A 26,341-nucleotide genomic window follows, 5' to 3' on the forward strand; every position below is an offset into this window, starting at 1 on the left:
GGGCTGTCTGTCTATCTGGCTGCCTGTCTGTTACTGTAGCTGAGGTACTTGGGCAGTAGCCATGTTAAATAACGCCTTGCATCTCGCCAGATCTCTGCTGGCTCATAGACAAAGCGCTTGATACAAATTCAATGAGCCCGGATCTTTTTTTCATCAGTCAAAAGTGAACACTGAATTCGGGTTCGTTGGGATAAAACTATCTTAGTGCAATGTTGATGTTTCTTAAACTGCAATGCTTTGGGTTTTTGTTCTCTTCCACTAAGTCCGGACCTTGACTTGTGAGGAAAGAAAAAGTTGTTACAAAAACATGTGAGCCACGCAATTTCACTATCCCTGAAATCATGTAGCGTTGCTTTGTTGGATGTTTTCCAGATGGTTCTTTGCTCACAAATACCTCCTTTTGATCCACAGTTGTTCTTTATTTTCAGCAGCTGGGTTGTATTGGTACCTAAGAGTCAGGAAAAGGTTTTTTCCTTGACATCCATTCTTTAATATTCTTTTTTTAGAAGGTTTTTTGAAACATGCTTTAGATACAGTTGTGTTACATTTTCCTTCACAAACTACAAAGTTTTTTGTGTTCAAAACATGTATATTTAAAAAGAAAAAAAAAACCATACAAAGCTACAGATAAAGCAGCTAATAAAGTTGTGGTCAGACATTTATCATTAGTATGAATGTCCAAGTAATTTTCTTAAGATTGTACAACACACAGTGTAAACCACTGATACAAATAAAATATAGTGTAGATTTTAAGAAAAAGTTTTTTACAAGGCAACCAGTTTGAATTGTCCCACTCAGTAACTGTCCACAAATCTGGACGACAATTGCAACTTATTAAAGTTTATTTTTCAAAGTATTATTTGCGGATAATGCGCTAATGTAGCTTGACAGCCATCTACAAACAGTCATACTTCCGTTGCCACAACACACGGCTGTCTTTGTTTACAAACACTGAATGGGTCTGCATATGCATCAAATAATTATGCATTCACGTTCACTGGGACAGTCTGACATTGCAGCCTTGAAAAGCTGTGAGCCATGGAAAGAAAAAAACATGGACACTACAAAAAGGGCAATGAAAAACAACATGAACAATCATTAATACCTAAAATAGAGCTTAGTCATTATTTCTGCAGTAGGTTAGTGTATTTAGAGAGCAACAAACATTTTAGAATAGCATATTGGTGTTTTATCTGTTTCTTATAACATCAACTTGTTTTCTGCAGGGGATCATGAAATGATGTTTGGAGGCACTATTCTTAATTGTACTTATTCACCATATTTTGATTTTTGAACAAAAAGTAATAATAATAATGTATGATAAATGATAGCCAGTAATGATTAATAGACTGTTCATGCTTAACAGTGGTTTCCTTTTAGATATAAAGTCAACTTAAACATAAATGAGTTAATGGAACAAAGTTGCCATTAACTATATTTCATTAAGTATTTAACAAATAAATGGCTTCTACCGCGATAATTATGTGAAATTTAATTAATTGTCTAATATAAAAAAATAGTTTGGTGCTGTCGGGCTCAGAGTCTGAGAGGCTTTTCTTCTATCAAGCTAATTTTTATTTTTATTTTTTGCCTCTTATTTAGTGGACATATTGATGTTGATGATACTTTCTCCAAAATAATAACCTTTTTCAACCCTTATAGCTCCACTGTTGAAAATGAGACGCTAACATTCACAAATGACAGTGAAATAAAATCCAGTCCAACATCTGGTTTGAGGTGATTCCTCTGGAACCTTTTGGAGGAAAAATATCCCAACTTCAGAAGATGAGCTTTAACCTAACAGAGCTCTGTGGTTCCTCCTATCAGTATGAGAGTCAGGGTGAGGAGGCGCCATGTTAGGAAGAGAAGTGGAAGCTGCAGGATCTTCAGAACAAACAGGTCATGATGCTGGGCTACTGATTATCCCTCTGTCTGGACACAGGATCAATAGAACCAGTTTAAAAGCTAAAATGAATGGTTATATGCCAGACATGGAAAACTGGGATGCACTCCATGCCATGATGTTCATGATTTGCCTTGAGACCTTGATTTAGGTCTCAAGGCATCTCAAGGTGTCAACATTGCAGCCAGTGGACTGAGGGAGGAAATACAGCTTTATTTTGTAGCAATTCAAGAGCTTCCAGCTTTTATCGCTTCGCAAAATAAAATTAATCAGCACGGAAACTCCAAAGCTATATATATATATATATATATATATATATATATATATATATATATATATATATATATATATATATATATATTTTTTTTTTTTTTTTTTTTTTTCCATACTACCCCCAAGAATTTAAAACTACTTTCACCCCTGGCGACGAGGTCACCAACTTTCTGCAGACTCAATGACTGCAGACCTCCAAACTTCATGTGGCCTTCAGATTAGCTCAGGAGCAGACCGCAGAGAACTTCATGGAATGGGTTTCCATGGTGGAGCAGCTGCATCCAAGCCAAACATCACCAAGTGCAATGCAAAACTTCGGATGCAGTAGTGTAAAGAACGCCACCACTGGACTCTAGAGCAGTGGAGGCGTTCTCTCTAGTGACGAATCACACTTCTCCATCTGGTAATCTGATGGATGAGTCTGGGCTTGGCGGCTGCCAGGACAACAGTACTTGTCTGACTGCATTGTACTAAGTGTAAAGTTTGGTGGAGGGTGGACTATGGTGTAGGGTTGTTATTCAGAAGCTGGGCTTGGCCTCTTAGTTCCAGTGAAAGGAGCTCTGAATAGTTCAGCATTCCAAGACATTTTGGACAACTCCATGCTCCCAACTTTGTGGGAACAAATTGGAGCTGGCCCCTTCCTCTTCCAACATGAATGTGGACAAAGCAAAGTCCATAAAGACATGGAACTTGACTGGCCTGCACAGAGTCCTGACCTCAACCCGATAGAACACCTTTGTGATGAATTAGAGCAGAGAATGAGAGCCAAGCTTTCTCGTCCAACATCAGTATGTGACCTCACTATGCGCTTCTGGAACAATGGTACAGATCCCCATAAACACTCCTAAACCTTGTGGACAGCTTTCACAGAAGAGTGGAAGCTGTTCTAGCAACAAAAGGTAGACCAACATCATATTGAACCCTATGGATCACAAATGCTGCGACAGACTGGCGACCTGTCCAGGGTGTACTCCGCCTCTCGCCCGAAACGTTCGCTGGAGATAGGCACCAGCACCTTTCCTGACCTCACTAGGAACAAGGGTTCAAGAAGCTGGCTGGCTGGCTGGCTGGCTGGCTGGCTGGCTGGCTGGCTGGCTGGCTGGCTCTTTGTCATGTTTTGAGAACCTCTTGACCCACATGCAGACCATCGAGCGACTGCTTCCCAGCTGCTTATATCTCCAACCTGCAGATTGTAAAACCAGATGCAGGTGTGCCAGTCTGCCCGGCTCACACGGAGATCCTGTCAGAGGGAAGGGCTCTCACATTGACCCAAAATCCAGGGACCTGACACATCCAGGTCAGTTGGTAGAATGTCTCTGTTGTTCTGACACTTGAATCGCTCTTACTTCGAGAGCAATTCAAATTCATAATCCCACTAAGTAACAAAGCTAGGGTTTTCCACTCTCATTTACTGCTTCGCTCACCAGTTTTTTTTTTCTCTAGTCCACTGAAGTAGCAGCTTGGTTCAGACATATGCCCATGTATAGAGAGGTTTGAAAACAATTCAAGACTCACAGTCGGCTCGAAGGAAGTTGTTCAGGACTTGGAATAGTGGGAAGCTGTTCCAGGAGTCGGCAGGCTGGGCCTGTAGAGCAGAATCCATGTGTGCTCCGTACAGAGACAGGAAGCTCTCAGCATGCTCTGCTATCAGCTCTGGCCACCACGAGAAAGCCTGACATTGATGGAAAAATGGAAACAAAGGCATCAGATGCTATGAAAGATTACAGTGCTTACATTTATTGTAGGAGATATATGCAGCCAAACATGAACATGACATGATACAATTCTAAGGTGGTAAGTGAGAAATGTCGAGTCATAACACTGTAATTACAGAGTTTAGTTGATCCTAATGGCAGAGCTGGAGGAGCAATCCATAAGTAACATTGCATTTTATTTTATATGACTCAACTTCTATTTAAATTCACCTTTGAATGGCTGCAACATTATTTTGGTTATGCTAACCACGTGTTTCCACCTTTCTTACATTTCTGCATTGCAGGCTCCATTTCCAAGCTGCTGGCGTGGAGATGGATGTTTTGAAAATGAACAGTTTTGAGGATCGAAGAATCACCAGGTTAGTTAAATGCAGTTTGTTGACAGGAGTACAAACTGAAAAGGTGCATTTAAAAGGCCGAGTGATTCATCCTTCAAGGCCATGAGTACAAGGGACTGCTGCCTAGTCAACTCTCCGTCTTACATCTCTGCTTCTTTTTCTTTCTCCATCAAACAGAAAAACTAACCTCAGGACATCAGCATACGGCTGAATGCTAGTTGCACTTTTCTCTTAGGTGTCCTTTAGCTGTCAAAAGCAGAGGTCATCTGAGCAGGCTGACCTCGGTCAACTGGAGAACCACATCACCTTTGATGCTCTTTAGAAAAAGCGAATCAACAAGTGCTTTTGCAACAACATCTGCAGACAGTTTTCACCCTGTTTTGGGCTTGAAAGCAGCTGACAGTCACAGCAAGCAACGACGTCTCACATCTACCTCTGTTCATTTAGACTTTAGCTGCTTTTAAAATGACATCTCACTTTTACAGATTTTCATCATCAAGACCTTTATAGGACACAACAAGTAACAGAAAATAGAAGCAGTTCTTTTGTGACCTCTGTGACATTTTTCAGGGGAAAAAAAGACATTTGAATTCAAATGTAAGGGATGTTCCCCACAAAGTAAAATTAATCCATTATAGGTATGAAAACTGAATGTTTCCAAACAGTAGGAGGCTAAAGTTCCTGCACATATATGTTTCAGTAAATATTCTCACCAAGCATGAGAACATCCATAGAAACAAACCTGAGCCCTCAAATAACTAAGTCTTCTCGAGTTATGGTCAACAGTGGCATCAGCTTAAACTATGTGTGCTTTGCAAAAAAACTTGTTTTTCCTTTTTTCTGGAGTCCTTTTGGCACATCACTGCCACTGGTACCATCACTACCACTAGAGGCAAAAATGTGGAGATCTCTTTGTTGAAGTCCTTAATTAATTATTTTATTTTATTTTGGTCATACTTTAACTTTGATCACATTAATCCAAATTCAAGATAAACAGACTTTATGTTGCTAAATATACAGTCCACCATTAAATTATTCACAGTGTTTCACTTTTCCACATTTTGTTATATTACAGCCTTATTCAAAATGACATTAAATCAACCTCTTTCCTCAAAATTCTTAATATCTCATTAGAATTATGAGGAAAAAGGAGTTTTTTGCAAATTTATCACATAGAAAACAAAGAAACATTTATTTAAGTATTTGCAGACTTTGCAATGAAGCTCAAAATTCAGTTGTTTTCACTGATCACTCTTGAGATGTTTCTACAGCTGAAATTGAGTCCACCTGTGGTCAATTCAACTACAAATACACAAGTATTTGTAAATCTTCTGTGGATCAACAGCTATGATACCATGTTTGGCCTGAACCTCAACCTGCTTTAAACTTCTCCAAAAACCTCCTTCATCTTTGTTTCCTTGGTCTGCATGATGCGACATGAATGATTGGGTTGATTTATTTATTTATTTATTTATTTATACAAGCGCCTACAGGTGACATATGTTGTGAATTGAATCAGGTCGTCTGCAAGTCATTTAGCACCACGTTCTCCACGAACATGCTGTGCGCGATAGGAGAGGGGTGACCATCGTCCAGCCACGCCCCAGCCCAGTCACGGAAGGCGCTCCTCGCCGACCGGAGTCGGGTATCGGAGTCCGACCGAAGCGATGCGGCGCTACGGTATCGTTACGTCTAGGCGGGATTCTGACTTAGAGGCGTTCAGTCATAATCCCACAGATGGTAGCTTCGCCCCATTGGCTCCTCAGCCAAGCACATACACCAAATGTCTGAACCTGCGGTTCCTCTCGTACTGAGCAGGATTACTATTGCAACAACACATTATCAGTAGGGTAAAACTAACCTGTCTCACGACGGTCTATTCTATTCTATTCTAAACTGAATAGAATTGAATGATGCTATTTGTTCAATAATGTTCTCTGTCATCATAAATTTGACAGTAAGTTTAAGGGAGCTGTTCTTTGCCTGGATGCTGAAAAGTAGAGGTGTGCCAATCGATTGGTCACCGATCGGGCCGATTTTCGTGAAAAAGTGCATGATCGGCGATCATTGGTTCTCGTTGCCGATCACCTGCATCTCATTTCTCAGCCTGCCTGTGCAGCTGGTCTCCTCTTTTCTTCACTCTGCGCAAACGCGCAGCAACAAATCCTAAGCGATGTGGAACTATAACGCACTGAGTGAATGGGGAAGTTTGAGTGTTGCGGCGGAAAATTGAAGCAGGTCAAAATGCATCAACACGACGAAGCTAATACAACATAAAAACAATGGCATACTTGAGGAGTTTGGCTACATCGAGGCTCACTGCAGTAAAAAAGACATATGGAGGATCAGATAGCAGGTAAAGCAGCGCACAGCTACAAACACTCACCCGGATTAGCATGACGGTCAGAAAGCTAAACAAATAACCCGCAAAATTATTTAAGTCTTCGAGCTGCGATGTAAGACGCTGGTTCTGCTCTCGCTGTTGAACCGCTGCTGCGCTACAGGTAGTAATATTTCACAGACGGAGCGCCGCTTCTGCTCCACCTGGTAGTGACTCTCACACCGAACCTCTGTTTAAAGCTGCAGCGTATAACTTAAAAAAAATTAATTTTACATACGTATTAAAACTTTCGCTGTCCTAACATGAGACAGATAATCTCTAAAAAAATAATCGATCTCCTCCCTGTTCTGCATAATTACTCCGCTCAGTCAGAAACAGCCAATCAGAACTAGCAGTAATCAGCTAGCCGCCATGCTATCAGGAAGTTTTCATTCAGTAACTCTGGATTGTTTATTGTAATGGATCCTGTATTTGCCTTTGAATGTTAAGTTTTATACTTGAATTTTTTGGCAATGTTGAGAGGTTTTATTTAGCCTCTTCAGAGCCTCCATATGTTATCAGTCTGTTAAAGATAGTATTACCGATAGCAGTACAATTAGCAGAATGCCTGTTTTGTTTAGTTTTCTTCTTGGAAAAAGTTATTAAAAACAAGTTTTTGTCTAAATTAAGGTGAATTCATGGTTCCTTTTCCCACATAATGTAACCGGTAGTGTTTATGATTAAAAAATAATAATAATTAATTATGTGATTGGTATAGGTGATCGGTATCGGTATCGACGGAAAAAAACCTGATTGGCACATCTCTACTGAAAAGGCATTTGACCAATTGGAATGGCCTTACATTCTGACTGTACTTAAGGAATTTGGGTTTGGTAGTAAATTTGTGTCATGGATTAAAACAATGTATGCTCAACCATCTGCCTCTGTCCTCACAAACCAGGACAAGTCAGAGCCCTTTCAACTACACCGGGGAACCCGTCAGGGTTGCCCCCTTAGTCCTCTGCTTTTTGTGGTCGCTATGGAGCCCCTTGCCATTAGTATTAGAAAACACTCCCTAATCAAACCAATTCAACTGGGAAACATTGACCATCACATTTCATTGTATGCTGATGATGTTGTTGTTTTTGTATCACATCCTGAGCAGTCAGTGCCAATGGACCTTACCACAGGGCCCACCTTTCATTGGCTAATGCCTATTTTACGTCACAGCGCAGCTATCACGTGGGTTATCGGCTCACAAACTCATGCTAATGTACATTGTGGACTACCAGACCGACAGAAAGTTTTTGCGTAAGGACTCGAAAAAGAATGGTTCTCCACAGTCAGTGGGGTATCTGTACAGGCGATGTCAGGTATCCTGATCGTGTTTGTGGAACTAAAATTTACAGATTTCCAAAATCTGAAACGGAAAGCCTTGCTTGGATCAAAGCTTGTGCACGACCACATTTGCAGCTCAACCGTCGTAGGATCAATAAGAACAAAGTGTCTGCTGGCGTAAGTATTATTGCTTTGCTTTCTTTGTGTTTAGTGAATGAAAAAAAAATAGTCAATAATAAACACATCCATTATGAAAACCTTTTAGCCAAGTAAAGCATAATGGCAGTACCGATACAACTTCTACATCCTGAAGCCTGTCTGTTACTGCCTTACGTTAGCTGAACAGATCAATATGCAATGTGTACCGTATCTGACATACATTAAAGATTTTATTTCACCTGAAAAGGCTTTTTACTAAACTGTAATCATGCTAGCCACGCTAACTTTTACTAAAATGTAATCGTGTTAGCCACGCTAGCACCGAGTCCTAGGCACATTCGAACCCTCTAAACTAGCGGTTCTCAACGTGGGCGGAACCGCCCCCCAGGGGACGTTCAGAGGACAGCAGGGGGCGCTGGCGGACATTTTTACAAAAGGGGGGCGCTGGGATGCCTTTGGGGGGCGTTTGGTCGAAGGTAAACTTTACACCTTAAATGCACAACAATGCCAGTTTAGACTTTGAGCAACTTGGTAAAACTGTATTGTGTAACATTAAATCATGCTTGGCTGCAACTGTATCAATGGCAGCTCTTCTTCTATTCAGTGTTTGTTAGCTTCTGTTAGCTTCTTGGCGCAGCTCCGTTCTCCTGCTACTGGTAGCTAAAATCACGATGCCCTCACTGTGTATCCCTCTGAAAAATGAACCCATTTAAATAAAGAAATCCGTCCATGGGTGATACCACGATAGAGAGCGTTCATTTTATAGCGTTAACACGGTGCTGTAAGTGGTCCGGTATGAAACGGGGTGATAGAACAACACAGCACTTTTAAATTTCAATAATCAGAATGCAGAAATTGTTTCTGTTGTTTTAAAAGGTTTATGTCAGTCTGCCTTTTCCCCATCGATATGTTTCTCGACCGCCCTGCACCTTAGGGGCTTAAAAAAAAAACGACGCGCACATTGCACAAAACTCTGAAACAGGAGAAACGGGACATAAAACGGAGCAACGAACTAGATGTGAATTATGGCATAAAAACAGAGAATCCGACGCTGAACAGTGAAAAATCAACACATGATGTGAAACACATGACGATTAGGCGGCGCAGCAGGTGATGAGTGAAGATTACTGATGGTCAATAAACGATAAAATAAATCTAGCAACAGGAAAGAAACTAAAGTGGACATAGCAATAAACCAAGAGAGGATAATACTAATCAAAGGAAACTAAATGGAAATGAATGAAGAACAAAATGCAAGAATAAACTAAGAAACTAAAGTAAATACGGAGGAATAAACTGGTATGGCAAGACCTTTAGAGCAATACTTAATACAGAGACTGTATGGCAAGAATAAACAGACACTAGATAAAAGTGTCTGTTTTTTCTAGATAAAAGGTAAAATAATATTGTTGAAGTGTCATGGGTTTGTTGAGACCACATCTAGTACTGAGAATAAATATATCTTACAGACCATAACAGTAAAGAACTGATCACTTATTTATGTTTTTAATTAGATGTGATATATTTATTTCTTCAATATTATTTTTCATGTCAGTGTTAATGTCATGAGGCTGATGACTCCATGACACTTTCAATTTGACTCATTAGGATTTGATTAAGAACCAGATTTGTTCTTTGTAATTTCTGTCCAGTAAAACTATTAATCTATAATCAATAGACAGGTCTATATAAAGATATAATCCATGTTTCTGTCTCATATTTGTATGGCATTAAAATGACCTGGAACTTTTGTTTTTCCACTGAAAGCTCTGGTTTGAACAATAAATGCCATGTGGGTGAAGTTTTATGGATGATACTCTGATGTCCCATTCTCCTGAAGGCAGCACAGAGCTGCACCACCAGAAACTGACAAACACTGAAGAGAAGAAGAGCTATGATTAATGTAGTTTACAGTTCTATCCATGTTTTAATGTTGCAGAGCTCAGTCGTTTTGAAAATAGTTCAAAGTTTAAACTGGCATGTTGAACATCTTTTATCTGGTCATTTTGTGGAATATTTATCAACTAGAAAATGGCACAAAATAGGAATATTTTTTCCACTTTGGCTGCTGTTAGACCTACCGATTTTAAGTTGAATGTTTATTGCATTTTTCATAGACGCCTGTGAAAATAATTTCTATTCCCATTACTTTTTTGTTCTCTGGGAAATTATTTTTCATGATAAATACAGAAACAAGGATAAAAATCAAAACATCTACAATAATGATAGTAATATTATTAATAAAATAATAGTCAGTGCAAAGTAGCCTGCAAATTCTTTGGTGGGGGGCGGTGAGGGACTTGGATAAAGGCTGGGGGGGCGCTGGCCCAAAAAAGGTTGAGAAACCCTAGTCTAAACTATGAATGCCCGACTTACCCAGCCTTGCAAGAACAACAGCCATCAGTGATCTTGTCCACAGCTATATTTATGCTGAGGATCTGCTGTTTTCCTCATCGACTGGTAGCATTTAGCTGCAACCCGCACAATGTTAGAGGCATCGCGTGGCTAAAACATCTTGATGTCTTCCAAAAAAGATGACATGAACTTGTTGGTTCCCTTGTCTATTGTCGTGGCTGATATTTTGTGAAAATCCGGCAGAAATGTTAAACTAATCGACTCAGAAATACTCTGCAGAGTCAGTCGAAACGAAAAATCCCATAGAAGCTAAGCTCTGCAAGGAGGTTAATGTGAGACATGAAGTCACGTGGGACTTTCGAGGAGCGTTTCTGGGTGGAGCTTGGTAAGGTCCATTCTCCTAGACCTTATTCAGTCATTTGGCGAGATTTCAGGTTATACTGTTAACTGGCAGAAGAGTGACTTTATGTCATTACGTGCAAGACTTACTTCTGAATTCTTAGATAACCTTTTAATTAAGATGACTGACCAACTGAAATATCTTGGAGTTATTCTGCCTAAAGACCCCAAACAAATTTTCAAAGTGAACTTTTTAGAAAAAGTGGATAATCTTAGGAAAGATGTTGATAAATGGAGAACACTCCCACTCTCAATGATGGGCCACATAAATGCTATTAAAATGGTGTCCTTGCCTAAATTTTTATATCTTTTTCAGGGTCTACCTATTTTTTTAACAAAGGCCTTTTTTAAATCATTGGACTCAATAATTTTGCCTTTTATCTGGGGCTTTAAAGCCCATAGAATATCAAAAAATCACTTACATAAACCAAGAGAGATGGGGGAGTTAGGATTACCCTGCTTCCAGCACTATTATTGGGCGGCAAATGCAAGGGCCTTGGTATACTGGCAGGAAGGTGATGCTCAAGAAATTCTCCCCCTTGGGTGGCTATTGAAAGGAGTAGCGTTATAAACAGTTCTCTTCCGGCACTTCTTTTCTCAGCACCAATATCTCCTACAAATAGTGGAATAAATAATTTGATTGTCTTAAATTGTTTGAAAATATGGAAACAAATTAAGGTATACTGTAACCTACCAGAGACCTCAGTTCATGCCCCAATTTACCGTAACCATGCTTTTCCCCCATCGTTATTGGATATATCATTTAAAAATTGGAGACTAAAAGGCCTAATTACACTGAAAAATTTGTATATTAACAAAAAGTTTGCTTCATTTGCAATTTTGAAGAGCTGTTTCTCTCTTCCGGATGCAGATCAGATATCTGCAAATTAGAAATTATGTTCGAATTAACATCCCAAATTTTGTATCTCTTCTGGAAGAAAATAAGGTATGCAAAATGCTGTTGGGCTCTCCAGAATCAAAAAAAATAATTTCAAGCTTTGTTGACATCTTTGCAGAGCAAATTAATTTTACTACAAACTCCTTGAGGGAGGAGGAGCTGGGTTTGCAGATTGGGAGTGAGGTCTGGGAGGAGGGTCTTGGGAGGATCTGGTCATGTTCTATCAATGTAAGACATCAGTTAATTCAGTTCAAGGTGTTTCATAGACTCCATTATTCTAAAATAAAATTGCACAGAATATTCCCCTCAATATCTTCAAAATGTGATAAATGTAAGTCCGCTGATGGCTCCCTGGCACATCTGTTCTGGTCATGCCCCAAACTCTTCCAATATTGGTGTGACATTTTTAACTTGTTTTCTGAAGAGTATGGATGCACGTTGGTTCCAGATGCCCAGATTGCATTGTTTGGATATTTTCCTTCACTTAGGAGCCGCAGCATTTCTATGCAAATGACTATGATGTATGGAATGGTAACGGCTAAGAAAGTAATATTAAGATGTTGGAAAACAAACAGGGTCCCTAAGTTTAAAATGTGGTTAAGTGATTTCACTGAGATTCTTCATTTGGAGAAACTGCAGTATGATGTTGTGGGCTCCATTAATAAGTTCTGTAGTATCTGGCAGCCGGTTTTGGACCATCTTTCTCAGTCTAAGACTGACCCCCACGCTCGCTCAGCCTCTTAGTATGCCACCCGTGCCTTTATAGACAGGTAGTACCATCCTAAAGTGTAAATGGTAACCAGTGCAGTGTATCCAGTTATTTAGATAATTGCCTTGACTTGTTCTTATTTTATTTTACTTTTAGTTATTGTATGTTTTTATTTGTATTGTTGTACTGGTAAGAGTATATTTCTCTTATACAGTAATTTGTTAAATATGTATATGCTTCATACTCTTGTGCATGATTTATGTATGCTGTATTTTGAAAAACTCAATATATATATATATATATTTATATATATATATATATATATCCATCCATCCATCCATCCATTTTCTTCCGCTTATCCGGGGTCGGGTCGCGGGGGCAGCAGCTTCAGAAGGGAGGCCCAGACTTCCCTCTCCCCAGCCACTTCTTCCAGCTCCTCCGGGGGAATCCCAAGGCGTTCCCAGGCCAGCCGAGAGACGTAATACCTCCAGCGTGTCCTGGGTCTTCCCCGAGGCCTCCTCCCGGTGGGACGTGCCCGGAACACCTCACCAGGGAGGCGTCCAGGAGGCATCCTGACCAGATGCCCGAGCCTCAACTGGCTCCTCTCGACATGGAGGAGCAGCGGCTCTACTCTGAGTCCCTCCCGGATGACCGAGCTTCTCACCCTATCTCTAAGGGAGAGCCCAGCCACCCTGCGGAGGAAACCCATTTCGGCCGCTTGTACCCGTGATCTCGTTCTTTCGGTCATGACCCAAAGCTCATGACCATAGATGAGGGTGGGAACGTAGATCGACCGGTAAATCGAGAGCTTCGCTTTTTGGCTCAGCTCTCTCTTCACCACGAAGGACCGGTTCAGCGCCCTCTTCACAGTAGACGCTGCCCCAATCCGCCTGTCGATCTCCCGTTCCCTTCTTCCCTCATTCGTGAACAAGATCCCCAGATACTTAAACTCCTCCACTTGAGGCAGGATGACCCCCCTGACCCGGAGAAGGCACTCTACCCTTTTCCGGCTCAAGACCATGGCCTCGGATTTGGAGGCACTGAGCCTCATCCCGGCCCCTTCACACTCGGCTGCGAACCGCTCCAGTGAGAGCTGCAGATCACGTTCCGATGAAGCCAACAGGACCACATCATCCGCAAAAAGCAGAGATGCGATCCTAAGGCCACCAAAACGGATCCCCTCAACACCTCGGCTACGCCTAGAAATTCTGTCCATAAAAGTAATGAACAGAATAGGTGACAAAGGGCAGCCTTGGCGGAGTCCAACTCTCACCGGAAACGAGCCCGACTTACTGCCAGCAATGCGGACCAGACTCTGACACCGGTCATACAGGGACCTGACAGCCCGTATCAAAGGGCCCGGTACCCCATACTCCCGGAGTACCCCCCACAGGGCCCTCCGAGGGACACGGTCGAACGCCTTCTCCAAGTCCACAAAACACATGTAGACTGGTTGGGCGAACTCCCATGCACCCTCCAGGACCCCGCTGAGGGTGTAGAGCTGGTCCAGTGTTCCACGACCAGGACGAAAACCACACTGCTCTTCCTGAATCCAAGGTTAGACTATCCAACGGACCCTCCTCTCCAGGACCCCTGAATAGACCTTACCAGGGAGGCTTAAGAGTGTGATCCCCCTGTAATTGGAGCACACCCTCCGGTCCCCCTTTTTAAACAGGGGGACCACAGCCCCAGTCTGCCAGTCCAGGGGAACTGCCCCCGATGTCCATGCGATATTGCAGAGTCGCGTTAGCCAACACAACCCCGCAACATCCAGAGCCTTAAGGAACTCCGGGCGGATCTCATCCACCCCCGGGGCCCTGCCACCGAGGAGCTTTTTGACCAACTCAGCGACCTCGTCCCCAGAGATTGGAGAGTCCAGCCCAGAGTCCCCAGGCTCAGCTTCCTCAACAGAAGGCATGTTGGTGGGATTGAGGAGGTCTTCGAAGTATTCCGCCCACCGGCCCACAACGTCCCGAGTTGAGGTCAGCAGCGCACCATCCCCACTATAAACAGTGTTGGTGCTGCACTGCTTCCCCCTCCTGAGACGCCGGATGGTGGACCAGAATCGCCTCGAAGCCGTACGGAAGTCTGTCTCCATGGCCTCTCCAAACTCCTCCCACGCCCGAGTTTTTGCCTCAGCGACAACCCGAGCCGCATGCCGTTTCGCCCGCCGGTACCTATCAGCTGCTTCTGGAGTCCCACTGGCCAAAAAGGCCCGGTAGGACTCCTTCTTCAGCTTGACAGCATCCCTCACCGAAGGTGTCCACCAACGGGTTCGAGGGTTGCCGCCGCGACAGGCACCAACAACCTTGCGGCCGCAGCTCCGATAGGCCGCCTCGACAATGGAGGTACGGAACATGGTCCACTCAGACTCAATGTCCCCCACCTCCCCCAGAACGTGTTCGAAGTTCTGCCGGAGATGAGAGTTGAAGCTCCGTGTCACAGGGGACTCCGCCAGACGTTCCCAGCAGACCCTCACTACACGTTTGGGCCTGCCAGGTCTGACATGCTTCCTCCCCCACCACCGGAGCCAACTCGTCACCAGGTAGTGGTCAGTGGACAGCTCCGCACCTCTCTTTACCCGAGTGTCCAAGACATACGGCCGCAAATCCGATGAGACGATGACAAAGTCAATCATCGAACTGCGGCCTAGGGCGTCCTGGTGCCAAGTGCACATATGGACGCCCTTATGCCTGAACATGGTGTTCGTGATGGACAATCCGTGACGAGCACAGAAGTCCAACAACAGAACACCGCTTGGGTTCAGATCGGGGGGGCCGTTCCTCCCAACCACGCCTCTCCAGGTCTCACTGTCATTGCCCACGTGAGCGTTGAAGTCTCCCAGTAGAACAAGGGAGTCCCCAGGAGGGGCACTCTCCAGTACCCCCTCTAAGGACTCCAAGAAGGGTGGGTAATCTGAACTGCCGTTCGGCCCGTAAGCACAAACAACAGTTAGAACCCGTCCCCCCACCCGTAGGTGAAGGGAGGCTACCCTCTCGTTCACCGGGGTGAACCCCAACGTACAGGCGCCCAAATGGGGGGCAACAAGTATGCCCACTCCAGCCCGGCGCCTCTCACCGTGGGCAACTCCAGAGTGGAATTACGTCCAGCCCCTCTCAAGGAGACTGGTTCCAGAACCAGAGCCATGTGTCGAGGTGAGGCCGACTATTTCTAGCCGGAACCTCTCAGCCTCCCACACTAGCTCCGGCTCCTTCCCCACCAGAGAGGTGACGTTCCACGTCCCAAGAGCCAGCTTCTGCAGCCGAGGATCAGACCGCCAGGGTCCCCTCCCTTGGCTGCCGCCCATAGCACAATGCACCCGACCCCTTTGGCCCCTCGGACAGGTGGTGAGCCCATCGGAAGGGGGACCCACGTCTCCTCTTCGGGCTGAGCCCGGCCGGGTTCCGTGGGTAAAAGCCCGGCCACCAGGCGCTCGCCATCGTGCCCCACCTCCAGGCCTGGCTCCAGAGTGGGGCCCCGGTGACCCGCGTCCAGACGAGAGAAAACGCAGTCCAAAGTTCGTATTCATCATAGGGGTCTTCGGGCTGCACTTTGTCTGGTTCCTCACCTAGGACCTGTCTGCCTTGGGTGACCCTACCAGGGGCATAAAGCCCCAGACAGCATAGCTCCTAGGATCATTGGGACACTCAAACCCCTCCACCACGATAAGGTGGCAGCCCAAGGAGAGGTATATATATATATATATATATATATATATATATATATATATATATATATATATATACTGCTCAAAAAAATAAAGGGAACACTTAAACAACACAATATAACTCCAAGTATATCAAACTTCTGTGAAATCAAACTGTCCACTTAGGAAGCAACACTGATTGACCCTACGAGGGTCCCCGTTGTCAACCCGTTGGGTTCTATTTAATAATTAAGTGACTTCTGAGGATCAGAGTGTGCAACTTTTGGAAAGGTACATGGAATCTATGAATGGCAGCTGGCCATAAACATTATCAGTGTGCACACTGATAATGTTTATGGCCAGCTGCCATTCATAGATTCCTGAGGCTTGGTCAAAGAAGAGCAATATAGTGTTTTTAATGTGATACAAACAGTTGGTAGCTAAGCAATAAGTCCAAGTCGTTCTCTTCACAGATAATTTTAGAGAAATGTCTCCAAAATTGACTTCATCTTCATTTTCCATTCCTGCTAAAAGGAAAATATTTTTTGTCCAAATTCTTCTGCTAGCTAGAGAAATGTGGTGTTGCTTTCATATGCCTTTTTCCAAAATTAAGAGTCAGAAAAAGTTAAAAATCATACAGAAAAGAAGAAAGTATATAGAGGTACTATAAAGATAATTTTAGAAAAGAAGGCAAAGATGAAAGAAAAAGAACAAGCAGCAATAAAAATGGAAACAAAATGCATAAGAGTAAACACAGCATATACACTGTGAAACATTTGAGCCACATTGTCTTCTATCTTCTACTCTTTAAGTCATATAAATTTTGTGAGTTTTAGGTTTTGAACCTAAATGTGTGACTTTGTGAAAGATAAACTTACAGTAACTTTTTATTAATTTTGTCAAACCACCGAGAGTTTAATGATCTAGAGTTTTTAGGTTATCACTTAAAAAAAGAAGGAAAAGACAGAAGTGGGAACTATTTCACAGAGTGCTTTGTGGCATGTTTCCAAAAACTCTTGTTAATAAAGTAAATGTTCATTTTAATGCATCTGACAGTTTGCAAAGTTTGCTCACACTAAATGTTTTTGAGCAGAAATCATTGTGATGTTTAATAATACTCATTATCAGATCAAAAATTTTGTTCATGCAATTTGAAACAAGAATTTAAATTATTCAAACGTAAAATAAATAGTTAGTTTAACTTGATAGTGTGAGTGACAATAGAGAAGTGTGTGCTGTTTAACTAGTATTTTCACAATATTTTTTCTTACATATTGTGAAATAATTATTTATATTGAAGCATTAAGTTAAAATTCACAGTTCACAACTAATGAACTTTAAAAAAAAACAAGTTTTAGATACCTGTCTCTTGTTAAATCAACTTCATGAACTTTAATTTCTGAGTTAAAACCATTACAGTTTTCTTGTTGACTTAAGTTCCATTTTCAAGGCAGCAGGTGGCAGTGTTGTTGTCAAGACCACCTAACCCGAGACCAAGACAAGACCAAGACTTTTAGGGTCCAAGACCAAGTCGAGACCAAGACCGAGGGAAGTTGAGACCGAGTCAAAACCAAGACCAGCAGCCTGCGCTAAATGACACGATAAAATGTGAAATATGATCAAAATTGCTCTTCAAATTGATCTGAAAGATCCATATTCCCATAAAAACACCTAGATATTAAACACTTAATAAATTTTACCAATATTAAAATGAAGTGCTTCCATCTTTGTGCTACAATCCGTGGTGGTCTCGTGCCATACCTAAAAAGATAACGCCCTGGGCATTTGCCCATATTGCTCATGTAAGAAACCATCACTGTCTGCACCATTAAACATAGCAATTGAGGCAATGCCCTGACGGTAAATATAACGCTCAACTATGAACACTGACCAAGGAGCAACAAGCAAGAAGTAACCAACCACAAGGAGCTCACCGTGACTGTTCTCACCCTCTCTCCCGCTATATGAAGTCAGGTAGTCTGACACCATGGCAGACATTACAGCTGCCACTTTAAACGAAAACAATCATAGAGCAATGTGCATGCTCTGCGTGCTCTTTCGTTCTTGCGTTTTATTTATTTGTTAAGTAAAAAAATATCAATGTACATGATTAAATAAAATAATGATAGCTACTACAGTGTACGCAGAGCATTACAAGAACAAAGAACGGCTCTCAGTGACACTCCAGTCCTATTTTCTAAGTAAAGAGCCGTTCAGAAAAATCGGACTGTTCCTGAATGTCACTTCACTATATTGCACTTTTGGACACAGTGTTGTCCCATATTGAAACAGGTCAGTCAACACTTCCGCACAATAATTAAGTGCAGTGAGTGAACTTTTTTCCCATCACAAATGCTTATGTGTCTCGATACAGCTAGCTTTGCTAATATCACGTCAGCCATGCTTACCTTTCTTTGAGCTTCTTTTCTAAGTGACGAAAAAAGTTAGACGTAGTCCCCACCGTCTGTGAAAGCGAAGCGCTGCTGAGTTAGTGGTCGCCATCAGATTTCTTATGATTTATGCAGCGCTATTCTATTACTGACGATTAGACAGATCTTCTGCCACTCAGAGGAAACCACTGCGCATGTCTCAGAGCGCGTGCGAGTGAAAGGTGGGAAGTGGGAGTAACAGAAACACGTAATTGTTTGGATTTTAATCGGTGTGTTTTGCATTCACTGAAAACAACGATGTTAACAAATAAACTGGATAGTATGATGTACGTTTAGTGATATTTTCACAGTTGTGGTCTTGACTGGTCTTGAAATAAAATGCAGAGTCCTCAGCGCCCGAGACCGAGACAAGACCGAGACCATCAAAAAATGGTCTCGAGACCAAGACCGATCTTGAGTACTGCAACACTGGCAGTTGGACTTTGGTTTTCAAGTTAAACCACCTTCAAATGTTTTACAGTGTAGGACAACAGCAGACTCAAAAATAAAGACAAAAAAGATTGCTGGAGGAGAAGCAATAATTTACAGAAGAGACATAGGACTGGTCAGATAAGGGGAGCGAAAGAAGAAGTGAATGAAATCATCCAACTAAGCAAAGGATTTCTAAAGTGGTTGATTTCTCCAGGGTTAACATTCATTTCAAAGATGAGCAAAAACCTTATTACTAAATCACTAAATGACTGTACAAACAAGGATGTATCCGCTCATATAGTCTTAAAACAAAATGTTATTAGGCATCCCTTCCCTGTGGGACACCAGTTCCTCCAACCATCACAGAGAAATGGCTCCTAGTGAGGCTTAAGATGCAGATGAACAGAAAGCACAAACGAAATATTGAACTTACCTCCTTTCCCTTCCCACAGCAGATGGAAAAAAGAGAGATGGAAAAGAGAATAAGGTTAAAAAAGCTGAATCCAACCTCCAACATAACTTCAATTAATAAGTGTCTGGGTTACACTGGTTTTATTTTTCACTGGCTGTACTATGACTACCCATGGCCCTCAAAGCTGTGATTACCAGTGGAACACTGAGACCTGCTGGGTTGAGCGTTATACAAAAAAGTGTCGCCTGCTAAAAGAATGATCTGATGGTTACTACAGCCTAGATTAATAGGAAGACACATTTTCCATCACTTCCTTTTATACGCGCCAAGGATGGCCTTACCATTTGAATCGATCACAAATATTCACCTCATGATTTAATGCATCTTTAAATGTGTTACATCCTCTGAATAAATCAGTGCATGTGGTAACCTGAAGATGCCAGTTTGTCTCAAATAATAATCAGAACATTTTTGAAGTTATGTCTCCCTTTGTATTTTTCCTCCTGCCTGTCATTCTTGGATTAAGGGATTTGAGTTTTTAAAAGTGGGATGGTGCCCATTGTTTGGTCTGGGAGAGCATGTGGAGGCCAGGGAAGTTCAGGGCAGGCTGCTGCAGGAAAGTTTTAAATTGTTTTAAATCATTTATATTTCATTTTTAATAATGCTATTCTTACTGATAATCTATGCAGTTTTTAGATGCCTCCAATCTTCAAAAAATTGGGATTTCCTGGACTTAGAAATTGGAAGAAATGAACTGGTGAGTGTCTTATTGTCTGGAGCATGCTAATGCTAACAATAGTTATGTTAGCATTAGCATGTCAGCTATGTTAAGGCTGATGCTATGTTTGGTTGTTGACCTGTGATCATTAAGCTAATTTGTTCAGCACTATTTGATAAAAGACATGTTTATATGATGTATAATGGTGCAATATTTAACATTCAATTCTATAAAATTAATGAAAATGAACAGTGCTCAATTTGAATTATTGTCATTATATTGGGTTATGATAACCAGCTACGTGAATCATGTACATGTATATTTTTTATCTATTAATTCTATTTACTAAGAAGGAAGTGTTTAAGGTAGGGATGCTCCAATCAGGTTTTTTGTTGCCGACTCTGATCACCCATGAGGGCCAATCTTTGCTGATCACCTGGACTGGCTGTTAATTTTTCACTTTAGATATAAATTATACTAATTGATCTGGCAAAATGGAAAATATCAGACAATAAATTCACCTAATTTAGACATAAAACATAAAAAATACTTGCAGGTACAACACAGCAGCTATTCAGTCAAAAGGACAACTGAAAAACCTGCAATCAGTAAAATAATATTTAATAGTAAGGCTCTCAGTACCATAAATCAGTGGTCTCCAACCCCCGGTCCGTGGATCGGTACCGGTCCGTGGACCAATTGGTACCGGGCCCCGCAAGAAATAGTGAAATATTTCCGTTACATATGTATTATTTGAGTCTGGAGGATCTTTTATTTTGAAAATCCTTTAACCGGATTCTCTCGGTTACTTGCGCGCCAACATTGAGCCCACAAGCAGCAAAATGAGTAAGAAACAGATCAGATGTCTTTGGAAAGTTTCTTTGCAAAGGGGAAAAGGCCCAGAGAAGAGACAGGAGAATGGATTTATCCCGGACCGGTAGGTGAGTCCCACATTACAAGCCGCTCTGCGTAACATGCGGCGACCGGCTGCTAATGAGGGAATGAAGCTTCAAGCTGCTTCGCCACGTAGACCAAGCAGGTTGTGGATATAAGCAACTCTTCGGATGTTATTGTCTCCCATCACTCCCAGATGGGACCGTCTGGTTGCAGAGAAACAAGCTCAGGGCTCCGTTAGTCATTATCGTGAGTTAAAATTTTCACGAAAGTAAAATGTTCATTCGATTTTGTGGCACATCTGTATCGTATTTTGAAGGGATATGTAAACGTTACCATAGCGACCAGAGTCAGAGCGTTTGGGCAGTGGTCGAGAGGAGATGAGTAGAGCTTGTGAGTCCTAAGTCTGGGTTTAGATGGAAAGATTTAAGAATGTCGGCCGATTCGCCAAACCTCTGTGACCACAGAGCTGATAAAAGTCCAACAGGTTCGATCGGTTCGTGTGTCCAAAGCAGGAGCAACACGAACCGATTCCAGTCAGGAACATCCCGATTCCAGAGGATAATCCAGTAAACCCCCAACACAGCATATGGAAATTTAGAATAACCAAACACGGATGACGATGTTGAAACAATAGTGATAGTTTGTGGAGTCATTTTAAGAGATAAAAGACGTAACAAAAAGAAAAGGCGGTGGATAAAAGGCGACAGGAGCAGCCGCTCTATTTGCTGCACTAGGATTTAGAGGTGACTATGTTTTTTCATAGTTAACATTTTTAACTGAATAAACATAATAATGACCTTTAGATTTGATAATAAACATTTCCACATATCATCTCCGATATACACCGGACTCAGTTGCGCGATATGTTGATATGTCAGCTGGTTGGGATTCCCCTCTGTTCTTACGTCACCGCGCTTTCTGATTGGCTACCTGTCACATTCAGCAGGTTGGATTCTCGTTCCCAGTCAGGGAAAACCTCACAGGCTGCGATAAGAAGAATAAGACAACCCAAATTGGGTATATTCAGGATTTAGGAGGGGGGCCGCAGCAAAATTTTTCAAGTCTTGACCGGTCCGCGGTAATAAAAGGTTGGGGACCACTGCCATAAATAATACATGAGTCAAATAAATATCACAACACTGCCTGCATCAAATAATCTCAAGAAAAAGAGGAAACATTCATTCAAAGTCAAATGCAAGTTGTATCAAAATAAAAAAAACCTGAGTTAGTGAATCAAAACTTCTTGATAGCATTGATAGCATGGCCAGCTGATTAATGCTGGTTCTGATTGGTTGTTTCTGACCCAGCAGAATAATTCTGCAGAACACAGGAGGAGGCAGAAGAGATTGATTATTTTTTCCCAGTGATTATCTGTCTTATGTTAGGACATAGCGGAAGTTTTAATACAAATCTAAAGTCCTTTTTTGTTTGAGTTGATGCATTTTGACGTGCTTCATCCCCGAGGTAATTTTCCACCGCATCACCCAAACGTCCCCATTAACTCTCAGAGCATTAAAGTTCCTCACCACATTGCTTAGGATTTACTGCTGTGGGCTTGCAGCAGTGTGAAGGAAAGAGGAGATCAGTTGCACACAGGCTGCAAATGAGATACAGGTGATCGGCAACAGGAGACCGTGATCGGCGATCACCGATCATACACCTTTTCACGGAAATTGGTTGATTATGATCGGTGGCCGATTGATCAGCACACCTGTAGTTTATAGTATTAATAATGACTTGATATTAACCACTATTAAAAGGAAATAGACTTAATGTTGGTCCTGCTTGTTGTACAGGCCAGGTCCCCATTTGATGTTGATCAGCTGGACGTCCACCTTTGTGGTAGGAGGCAGTGCAGGCTGTCCCCACTCTGTCCGACATTTAAACCTACTAAAGACTGATTAAGTCTTTTGATTCTTTTGATTCCTGGACAGAACTGGAATATTACTTGTGTGGGGTCTTTATCGGAATATGGACATTTTTGAAAGAATTTGATCATCAACTTATTGGAAATGTTTGTGGTTAATGTAAAATTAAACCAGTTATTTGATGAAAAACGTTTATGCTGCATAAATTTATTTACATAGATTGTAAATAATCTATAAGTCATCTTCTGCACTATTTTTCTGTCTGTGGTGTTAAATACAACCTGTTTCCTCTTCAAATCTTTATGTGTACTGATAAATAGCCCCTTACTTTAAATACCTGTCAACTCATTTTAACATCATTGCAGATCATAAATGCTACACAAGGCAAACAGTTTTTTTGCTCTAGCTTTGAGAATTTTATTTTCTCTTACCAATATTAAATGAAACATGCAGTGACAGCTTACTCAATACAAACTTCTTATGGCAGCTAGTTGCAGTAATTTTATTTAAGAACATCAATAATAAGAAAGGACTGAATAAAGAAAATGCACTGCACTTTTTACATTTAAACTTGTAAAAAGTTTTTAAATCATATTCTTCCTATTCCATATGTCAACCAGCTAAAAAAAACTTGGGCCCTTCCTGATATTTTTGGGACTGTAGCTGTGTACTGTGCTTATTTTAAAGATGGACTGTTTTTAAAAGTACTTTGAAATCTATCTAGAAGTATTTAAGTATTTATTTGAATTCAAATTTACTAGGGCTATTGTCCTAGATTTTTCCAAGCTGAAAATGTATAAATACATTTTTGTTTACTTTACTGAAACAATAAATCATGTTTTAGAGATTCACTGTTACTGCTTAGCTAGTGCTCATGTGTTGTTCTATCTACCTGTTCAGGTTGACAGCATATTATTAACATAGTCTACCGTACCACACCACAATTTAAAAGTCTTAAATATATAAAGGGAGATCTCACAATAAAGTGCTAAAAAGCAAGAAAGCAGCACCTAAATTGACTAAATCATTGATAAGTTCATGAAGGAACAGCAAGAGAAGTCAGTAATGCAGAGAGCATGTTTTTGACATTCGCATTAACCATGTAAACAATTCTGTCTAAATTTAAGCTGTGACAGCTTTGTGGCAGATCTCAGACAAAAAGTCTGTAATTTGTAATTAACATCACTTCTGAAGATAAGAAGAAAGAGACGGGGTTGCTATGGCAGCGGTGAAGTACAGTCTGTTATTAATAGTGCAGAAACAGATGCCTGAGCGCCATGCTGCCACTTAGGGCTGATGGAACCACCACATCCTAACACCTATGATTGATCAGTTCTACACTTTGGCATCCGTATCAAGGCGCATATGGGCCGTAGGCGTTGTTTTCATCATGAGTCTGCTGCAGCCGTTAATGCAAAGCCGCCACTTGTTGTGTCATCTGCCACTTTAACGCAAGTACTGCCAAATTAAATGAAGACTGGTAGCGTTTTGAAAAGCAATCAAAAATGTAAATGAAATGATCAAGTGAGTTGTGGCACTTTTGTTGCTGCTGCTCAAAATAGAAAAAAATGACAAGAGTGATTCTGCTGAAGATTATTTCAGAGGTAAAATAATCTTTTCAGAGCTGAACATATCTGTTAAAAAGCCAACATAGTCAGGAGTTAGACAACTTCTCAGCGAGTCAGGTATTTAAAGTACAAGAATTCTGACATTAAGCGTTCATCAAACTTGATAAGACTAAAATCCTGTACAAAAGAGATCTGAGGCAGATTTTTAACAAAACGTTTATTTATTTACAATAATTTAACAATACACTTTTACATAATAATCAGGTCAATGAAAAACTAAATAAAAACAAATATTTACATTAGCAGCTTGTTAAAATTTAGTTCTCCCTAATTAGAAATGGTGCACAGTACATCGTTAAAACCCCAAAGCTGTACAAAAGCTCCCATATTCCCAGTGGCTCTGTGGAAACAAAACTCCGGCCTCAGCCTAGCTTTGACGTTGCACTTCCACAGAGCCACGGCATCAAGATGAGGACCAGCCTGGAGTCTGTCTCTTAGAGATAAATAGTCATTTTGGCCTCTGCAATTAAATAATTTAAAATACGGGATTTAAAACTAGTGGCTCGACTGTAAGGCACACCGTAGATAAAAAACAGAATTGGTAAAAACCATGCCAAACAGGCAAAAAATTTTCGTTAAAAAATTTTAAAAACCAGTTAACCGTACACAATCTATAAAAACATGAAAAACACTCTCAGACAAACTGCAAAACGGACACTCATTTAAAACCCCAGGACTGATGACCGATAAAAACGAGTTCGTAGCGATGGCGCCGTGAAGAACCCTCCACTGAAGGTCACCAGTCCTTTTCTTGATTGGAGGCTTGTACAAAGTCCTCCACTGAGGCTTCGTCCTCCAAGTTTGTCGCTCCAGACACTGCTGGGCCTTTTGTTGAGAGTTGTCCTGTTAAGAGATCTTTGTACAGTGTTTGTTTGTACAGTACTTTTGGACCAGTCTTGCATAAATCCATTCCTGGCACAACACTCTGCAGCAGGGGACCACTGTCTTCCACAAAATCTGGATGCAGGACCACATCCGGGAACGGGTCGTTCGGGTCAGGCAGGCACTTATTTGTTGCGTTTAACTGCAGGAGCTGCCTCTCCTCAGCTGACAGCTGCTCCTTCACCCGCTCCAAGAAGCGTCGTACCAGTCTGGCAGACCGGACCCCAAGCAGCGAGCCAACCTCCTGGACGTCTGAGAAGTCCGGTCCCGCCACCTGCACCAGACGCCACAGGGTCACCGTCCCGGACCTGGACTGTGCCTCAGACAGTCCCGGCACGCTGCTGTCATGGACGTCCAGTCTCGCTCCACATACCAACGGTTCTTCTAAAAGCCAATGCAGAGAATCATGCGTTTTTGCTCTTTGCAATTTAAAAAGAGCGCAAGATTTAAAAACACCCTAATAAAACTGAGGCAACCCTTTAAACTTTAAAAAGCTAAAATCTGTTAAAAACAGAGCAGCATCCAGCCCCAGAAAATTAACATGTCTGAGGATGCAGCTGGCCACATCCCTCCACACAGGAGATCCTGTCAGGTATTTCTGAATAAACTGTAGATGAAAAGTTGCTGTTCTGCTGGCCAGGTGGACAAGGCCTTGGCCCCCCTCCTCTCTTGGTAAAAACAACACAGACTCTGGCACCCAGTGTAGACCGTTCCAGAAAAAGATGACCATCTCTGACTGTATTTTGACTAATAAACCAGATGGTGGGTCTAAAACAGAGAGTCTGTGCCACAGCTGCGATGCCACCAGGTGGTTTAAAACCAACACTCTGCCCCTGTATGACATCTGGGAGTGGAGCCACTTCCATTTAGACAACTTGTCTTTGATTCTTTGCTCGATGTTTTCCCAGTTTTTATTTACAATATCTTTATCTCCTAAAAACCCACCAAGATATTTAAAACCGTCTTTTCTCCATACTAGACCCTGAGGGAGAACTGGAAGCCCCGCAGACCACTCGCCGACG

General features: G+C 41.8%; 1 protein-coding gene across 7 annotated transcripts in view; it reads right to left on the bottom strand.

Annotated features, from left to right (window-relative positions):
* Window positions 1-26,341, bottom strand: part of cadps2 (Ca++-dependent secretion activator 2) — a 280,025-nt gene that overhangs the window by 58,414 nt on the left and 195,270 nt on the right. For all 7 annotated transcript variants that reach the window (XM_081607676.1, XM_081607675.1, XM_081607679.1 and 4 more), the window contains exon 18: window positions 3,692-3,848. In XM_081607676.1, coding sequence (XP_081463802.1) covers window positions 3,692-3,848 — 157 coding nt within the window. The remainder of the gene's footprint in view (window positions 1-3,691; window positions 3,849-26,341) is intronic.

Source organism: Poecilia reticulata, chromosome 6, assembly GCF_904066995.2.
Source record: "Poecilia reticulata chromosome 6, P_reticulata-male-v2, whole genome shotgun sequence".
NCBI classification, from domain to species: domain Eukaryota; kingdom Metazoa; phylum Chordata; class Actinopteri; order Cyprinodontiformes; family Poeciliidae; genus Poecilia; species Poecilia reticulata.